This window comes from Pagrus major, chromosome 12 (assembly GCF_040436345.1).
Source record: "Pagrus major chromosome 12, Pma_NU_1.0".
Taxonomy (NCBI): domain Eukaryota; kingdom Metazoa; phylum Chordata; class Actinopteri; order Spariformes; family Sparidae; genus Pagrus; species Pagrus major.
The window spans coordinates 12,154,358-12,162,209 of record NC_133226.1 but is presented as its reverse complement, the minus strand read 5'-3'; the positions used below and the strand labels follow the sequence as shown (position 1 = coordinate 12,162,209).

Sequence of the window (7,852 nt, the reverse complement as noted above, 5' to 3'; positions counted from 1 at the left end):
TTGCCTGTGTGTAGCATTGTACAAGGGAATGTGGCAGGGCCGGGAGAGCTGCTGTCTCTGCTGACCTATTAAAGCAGCTGTTAAGACCGATTAAACTGGCCACAAGGACTTTACATTAAGTCTGTTTAAAGGAACATACCGGTGTTTAAACCATTCAAAAACATTACATCTTGTCATTTTCTAAAATGTGTTTAAGATGTATTAACACATCCTCACATATATGAAGCCACTGGTTTCCATTCATTTAATTTCCTTCCTGTATTGGCATTATACATTTATTGCAGCACCCCAAAATGATTTTTGAGGTCGGTCTGTCAGGCAGCGCTTCTTTAGCTAGGTACCGCCCCTAACGAGCTCAACCAATCAGACGCATGTGTTTAAACGCTTATCCGCACCGCTGCCAATCACAAATAAGGAGGCGGGACTTAACGCATCCTGCCTCACAGCACTACCTCGGGGTTAAAGTGGTTGTCACGGCAACGTTGTGTATAGGTGGAGCGAGTGTCAAATGAGTGCAAAAGTCACTGAGGGTACTTGAGCTGTTTACACGAAACAGACTGTAGCTAACAAGTTAACTGTCGGATAACAATGTAGGTTAACTATTCAACACTTGGATATAATAGTAAGAGAAAGCACAGTTCGCTAATGGTGCTAGTTTGTTGTCAACTTCGTGCGGAAACGAGTCGTCGCCGCTTTGCTAGCAAGCCAAGCTAGACTAGCTCGTTAGCTTAATGACCCGAAGCTATGTCCAGCTACAACCTTCCACCGGTGAGGCATCTGCCTCAATGGACCCGAGTCGGGCGCCTCGGGAAGCCTCGCTCTCCGCGGCGTTTACCGGAGAACCACCTGCAGCCTCTGCCTCCTCCAGCGGACAGAAGAGTGGGGAGAGCGGCAGTAGGGGTGTCCTGTCACGGCGACATGGACCCCCGCGTCGCCTCCATGCAGAAGAATATCCAGTTCCTCCAGCAGCAACACAAGGAGACTCTGGAGAAGCTCCACGCAGAGATAGATCATCTCAGACGGGAGAATAAAGGTGAAGGTGTAAAAGTTTCATTAATGTTAGAGAAGGGATGTTTGACTCCCACACTTCGTAACCTTGGTGTTCACTTAAATATGTAACCCAGTGATTTGTGATCATCTTAAATGGTTAATATTTGTTGACAATTTAATTAGTTCATGCTGCTTTGCTGGCTTAAACCACAAAATTATACTATACCATAGAATGTTATATACTTAAGGGCATTTTAATTGTACAGCACTTTTCAAAACTGTGGTTACAAAGAGAAGGGGGGAAAGGGAGACAAAAAGACCATTTAGACCATTAATAAAAGTGTAGACACAGATCAGGGTCTGACTGATATATCGGTTGGCCGATATCAGCTGCCGATATTGGCATATCAATAACAACGGTATCTGCGTGTATCTTGTCCCATATAAACCAATAATTGGGTCGTTAAAGTTATTCAATTCCCAGTAAAGTTTAGTTTACTGTTTCAGTATTCTGATGTCATTTTAGACATTTTTATTGTGATACTGGAAAATATCCTGCCCGCATATATCTACCATTATACTGATATCTGATTTTGTTTACTCCCTAATATCGGCATCGGCCCCTAAAACTGAGTACCTGTTGGGCTCTCCAAGTTAGAAGATCAACAAAAAGACAAACAAATTAAGTAGAGCAGCAACGCTTAGTCGATTAATCATTCTGTCAATTATAAGAGAATTAATTGCCAACCATTTTGATTATTGCTGAATTGATTCACATTTGCTGGTTCCAGCGTCTTAACTAAAAGGATTTGCTGCTTTTCTTCATCATTTATCAAAGTAAATGAAGAGTCTTTGGGTTTTAGACTGCTGGTTGGACAAAGGAAGCAATTTGAAGATGTCACTTTTGGCTCTAGCAAATTTTTGACAATTAGGGACTAAACAATTAATTGTGACAATTAATGGCATATTCATTTATAGCCTAAGGAAAGGAGTCGTTAGTTGCAGCCCTAAAGTTAAGTGGATTTTAAGGTGATTTTAAATTGAGGAGCAAATAGCAAACAATGCTTCCTGATCAATCTTCTGTTTCATAGATAGTTAAAAAGAAATGTAGAGTAATTACTGCAGTGTTCCTGATAGGAAATAGAGGTGTTATGGCGTTCAACAAGATACTGGCTACTTTATGGACAAGTGACAAAAGAATCCATATCATAATTTTCCATTCACAAGGGGTAAACTCGGTAACATATCGGGGTGTCCACACCCTTTATGTAATGAATCTAAGTTAATGACAAAGAAGTGACTGTCTCCTGATCAGGTAATGAAAAGAGAGACATTCAATCTAGGTACGGAGGTCGCATAGCAACTCCAGGGTTTGGATGGTCTCTCAGTGGGAGGTGGACAGAGATCCGGTGTCACTTTGCTGAACGGTCCACTTGCTGTTCCATATAACCGCATCTCACCACTCATCAGAAGACTCCCCAGTCATCTGTTCGCGCGCCGTCACAGCAGTCATGCCGCCGTGAAAACATGGTCTGTTTGCTGGGACTGTGTTGCAAGATTGTGCCTCCCTAACACACTCTAAAATTCTGTTAATATGGATGTTGCAGAGTTGCAGTATAAGCTGATAATGGAGCCTCCCAAGTCGAGTAGAAAAGGTAAGATGTAACCCTGATACGCTGTTTTTGTTTTGCCCTGCTTTGCACAGCTGATATCCTTGCAGGCTTTGAATAGCTTAACGTAGTGGGTAACAATGGATAAAATCCTCAATTACGATCTATGTAATCTAATATTTTGATATTGACTAAAAACAAACAGTTTTAGCACTCTAAAAAAAGGGATGCTACAGTGGTACAAACATTGGAAAATCTCAGACAAATGTTATCCTACAGTGTTTATAATTATATTGCTTAGCTCTGGCTCAAAGGTAGCTCCAGAATAGAAAGGCTAATTGTTAGTATCTCACGCTAGGCTAATAAGGTGTAAAACTCAGTTAAAAATTTCGAACCATCTTTATCTTGGGTCCTCTCTTTTCTAGCAACAACACATAGTCGTCGCGGCATTAGACCACCCACTCAGGGAAGTGAAGCCCATAAGGGAGTCTACCTGGAGGAGCTGCTGCAGGACACACGACCAGCGCAGGACCAAGCCCAAAGGTACATTCCCGTCCAGCTACATCTGGGTCTCATTCAGTACTAGTGTTATTTATTGTTAATTTCACACTGCTACTGATTTTAGAAATAGATTTAAGAAATATAAGAACTAGCCAGCAAAGAAATGTTGTAAAAACTGACTGTATGTACTTCTGTAGATGAGACAGAAGACAGAATTTAGCAACATTAACCACATTTCAGGAGAATCTTATCTGTACAATGCTGGACAATATACTGTGGCACATTAGGCAAGTAGGATGTAAACTAACAACATTAATCACACTAAGAAGATGTGAAACTAAGACCTCATCGGTCACCACATATAGTGGTATACCACAGTTGTATCGTGTGAAGACGCAAAAGACAGGTTCACAGACTGGTGATAGCATCAGCAGCAGAGAGAGTGTGGTGTTAATGCTGTCAAATGTATAGAAAATGGCCAGTATGTGTCTAATTGTTTGTTGGTCCAGTCTGCAGTGCAATCATGAAGCTCCTCTTGTATGGTATGGGTTTCTGTTTACATTAATAAAAGGGTCATATGAAAGGGTCATTATTTATAAAAAAAAACATGGATTCATGGGTCGACTGATTATGGATCCAAATTCTGAATTTTTCCATATTCAGAATGGGTGTCTTCTTTTTTTTATGAATATAAATACTAAATGCTACTTAAATATCTTAAAACTGTGCTTAAGTAAAGTCCTTGAGTAAATGTACTTAGTTACATTCCATCACTGATTATTCCAAATTTTTACAGTCAGTAACTTCAAATGTATATCTGTTCCAAATACACTTTCAGTCTCCTTGATTACCAATTATCATTATTGGCCCTGACAAAAACAGTGTCACCGGTAACTGTAACAACCAACGCTGCCTTTAACTGTGTCTGTGTTACTTTCAATTTATGCTATCTCACTGACGACTGGGCAGAAGCACTGGAGATGACAGCGAAGTTCTGGGCTCTACCTGGCAGGGCCGTGGCCCAGAGGTGAAGGGGGGCCTCATCACCTCGTTACAGCCTCTACGAATTCACAGCAGCCCCTCCCATCCACCGCGCGCTCCCACACTACAGGAGTGTGAGGTCATCATTCGGCAGCTCTACAATGCTAACAATTTACAGTCTCAGGAAGTAAGTGCCCATCATCGTCATTATTTTGCTATTATCTTAATAAGTATTTCTTTGGAATTTTTTCATGCCTTTGTGACAACTCTGTGTCATTTAGATTGTACGTGTGAAGGCACTGCTGAGAGATATTGTTTTGAGCAAGAAAATCACCCCAGAAAACTACATTCTGACCAAGGCCTTTCTTGTTGATGGGGCCCGGTAAAGTGATAGAGAATATTATCATTTTTATCTTCACCAATGTACCGTATTCCTTGAAAGATCAAGTACAGTTGTGATTTTCCGTTTTGTACTTTTCAGCAAATCTTCAGAAGAAAAGAAATTTCCAAAACTTGGTGTTCAGACATTTCCAGAAAAAACGTATGTAAATTTGTCTCTCTCATTGTTCCATTCAAACTTCTATAACCCTGCATTTACTGTCTCTTGTAACCATTGTAAAGGCTTTTTTTTTGGTTTTACAATGCTGCTCATGTCAAAAAGGCCCCCTCAGTTAAATCTACATATGTTTCCTTTCCCAGGCCTGGACCCTCTCATTCTGGGGTGGTCCTCCCAGCCCTCACACAGAGCCTCAGCTCCACCATTGCAGAGAGACAGAGGAGGACCCGTGCTGTGCAGAGAGACCGATTGAAAAGAACGGTGCAGTGACAGGATCAAACTACCACAGCGTTAGCTACATCCACCTCAGGACGGGGGCTTTTCACGGCTGTTCTGAAAAACCAAACCAACACAAACCGAGTGCATTCTGTGGAATAAATTCTCAGTTGTCAATATCTGTATAAAGTTTTTAAGATGGCTATAATGGGTACAGAAATGTACTCATGAAGGATTGCAGAAATCACAGTGAAGGTCTAAGTATAAGACTTTGATTGTTGCACACAAAAGAAGAGGAAAGTATGTCTCAGATCTAGCTTTGTACTGGGAATGGTACATTTATTTATTCATTTTTTAAAATTGTACCATAAAATTTTGCCATTTTCTTTAAAGATGCAGTATGTAGTTTAGTGGAAGAAATCATAATCAGAAGAGAAAGATCGTCATTGACAGATTTTTTTATGCCTAAACAAACTAGATAAACAAACTCTCTTTGTTTTGATGACTGAATAAACAAACTGACCTTAAAGGACAACACAGTTTCATACTGTTTTACTTTGTTTATATTTGGCGGACCCTGCCATCTTTCTAGCTTCAAACAGTGTTCTGAACTTATTCTCCTCTGAGAACAGCTTGTTTATTCACTTATGGAAAAAATAAATATTTCTGAGTTTGTATTATTACCCCATTAATATTTAAAATATTAAAATTCTAAGTTTGAATTTCTTCTCCAAAATTACAAAGTGCCCCTTTAATTTAACAATGGATGCTTATTTTAGTTTAGTTTTCACTGCACAGTGGTTGTAATTGATGCATTTCATATCACTTTACTCGTCACTTTAAAAGTATTCAAACTTGCATAGGTGCAAACAACCAAAGTTGAAAAGCACAAGCCATGAATGAGATGGAGGACACTACGATTGTTTCTCAGGCACGTTTTGTATATGCACAATAATAAAAAACCTCTATTAAAAATATCTTAACACAAAATAGCACTGTTGTCATGTGTCTTTCCATCCATGCCGGTGCCTATTGTTCTTTTCACAGAAAATGTCTTTTAGCAAGAAAAGAATGTACAAAATTGAGTTTTTAGTCTATGTGATGCTGTCTGTTATATGTCACACATGACACAAAATAACAGAATAATTATGTCATGCTTAAGTTGCCTCCAATATGCATTCACTTTTGTAAGTTAGAAGTTTTATTGTTATAATGTGCTGCCATGTCAGTGAGGATGAAAGTGAAAGCATCTTCCACTGGTTGTTACAACATTAAGGACTTGCCAGACCACGCATTATAAAACTGATGATTAATACAGATGTTCCTTCATTAAGAAATCTGAGGTATCATTTATTTGGAAAGAGGACACCTAACTGCAAGCTTTTTTTCCACAAGTCCACAAGAGTTTTGACTGAAAGAATGAGGAAGTGTTCAGTTAAAAAAAAAAATTGTTAACAGCAGACATATCAATGAAATATGAGGAAGATGTAGAGTGGGTGTCTTCTTGTGTCTCTGAGGTCCTTTTTTTAACTTCTGTTACGATAAGTGCTATAAATAACAGTATGATATGTTATGTTTGCCTTGAAGAAGCCTGCTATTGAACTGTTTTAACACATTGCTACACATTCATGGTTAATAACTATGTACGTGGAACTATTCTCCTCAGCTCAGTGATCAGTGAGATGGTACGTAGCCATCCGAGAGGCCAACGCATTTTAAAAGCACTTTGCATAATTTCATAACATAAAACAAAACTTAGCTTGTCGTTGTGCAACAGGGTAGGGCAGGTTAAGAACTGCACGCAGCCAGGCGGGGCAGACACTTCCTGGCACAAACCTGGCTCAGCCTACTCCACCTCTAGAACCTTTAAGAAGACATTCACCGTCAAATGATTTTACAGTAATCCAGCGTGTTTATCATGACATACAACTTGATACTCATGTACACACTGAGATAGAAGTTACTGATAGAAGTCTGTTCTTGTGAGGGCTATGCAGTAAACCATGTTTCAAACTGCACCTCTCAGTGCCAGCTCTCCTATATTCATAAACACAATGCCCACTCTACTCTGAAATTACATCGACACTTTGTCAGCAACATCTCATGCAGTAACTCTGACTTTACCTTCAGTGTCAACAACAATAGATTAGGGGGATGGCTGACCCAGCAGGCTTGAAATGACCACTCAGCAACTCTGTTTAAAGCACAACTTCCACACTTTCTACAAATCTTCATTATCAAGCCTCCACAAGGTGCACACCTTGCTTTACTGTATGGTTTTGGCTACCCTTGCAGTGACATTCTTCAATTCTCATGTGCCCAACATAATGGTCTTTGCCAACATTGTTGTGTTTGTGTAACAACATTTGTCAAACTTAAAGGTGCACTATGTAGTTTTGGGGAATACATTTTAATCAGAAGAGAAAGATCTTCATTGGCTGATGTTCAATGCCTGAACAAACTCTCGTTGTTTTCATGAATGAATAAACAAACTGACCTTAAAGGACAACACAATTTCATACTGTTTTACTTTGTTTATATGTGGCGGACCCTGCCACCTTTCTAGCTTCAAACAGTGTTCTGGACCTTATTTTGCTCTGAGAACAGCTTGTTTATTCAGTTATGAAAAAGATAAATAATTCTAAATTAGTATTATTTCCTCATTAATATTGTAAATATTAAAATTCTGAGTTAAATTTTCTTCTCTAAAACTACATAGTGCCCCTTTAATGTACAACAAAATCCATAGTGTAAGTGGGAAAACTGATGTATAACATTCATACCAGGAAAATGGTTTTACAAGCAGCCAAATCATCTTCGCAATCCCTTAGTGGTCATGAATTTTCTATCTGACATGGAACCTGTCACAATGCAGTTCTCCCATATAGCCCAGACTAAGGCTCACTCTTAATATGGCTGTGATAGCCATGGGCTAATGGTTAGAAACAATCCTGTGCCTGAGGGCCACTGATTTTGCCCCTAGATGTTTTTGTAAAAT

The 7,852-nt window shown here is 39.4% G+C and overlaps 1 protein-coding gene across 2 annotated transcripts; it reads left to right on the top strand.

Annotated features, from left to right (window-relative positions):
• The first annotated feature begins 578 nt into the window (after window positions 1-578).
• ccdc74b (coiled-coil domain containing 74B) lies at window positions 579-5,844 on the top strand. 2 transcript variants are annotated; one of them, XM_073478115.1, is made up of 7 exons: window positions 579-1,033; window positions 2,598-2,645; window positions 3,026-3,143; window positions 4,074-4,269; window positions 4,364-4,464; window positions 4,564-4,623; window positions 4,782-5,844. In XM_073478115.1, exons 1-7 carry the CDS (start codon window positions 745-747, stop codon window positions 4,906-4,908), a joined length of 939 nt encoding a protein of 312 aa, XP_073334216.1. In that variant the 5' UTR covers window positions 579-744; the 3' UTR covers window positions 4,909-5,844. The 2 variants fall into 2 exon arrangements, with proteins under 2 accessions (XP_073334216.1, XP_073334215.1); XM_073478114.1 differs by having other exon boundaries at window positions 4,071-4,269.
• Window positions 5,845-7,852: the final 2,008 nt, after the last annotated feature.

Coding starts and splice junctions, on each gene's coding strand:
- ccdc74b (XM_073478114.1), top strand. CDS start 745: ATGTCCAGCTACAACCTTCCACCGGTGAGGCATCTGCCTCAATGGACC. Junction 2,646..3,025: donor TCCCAAGTCGAGTAGAAAAG/GTAAGATGTAAC, acceptor TCTCTTTTCTAG/CAACAACACATAGTCGTCGC. Junction 4,465..4,563: donor TTTCTTGTTGATGGGGCCCG/GTAAAGTGATAG, acceptor TGTACTTTTCAG/CAAATCTTCAGAAGAAAAGA.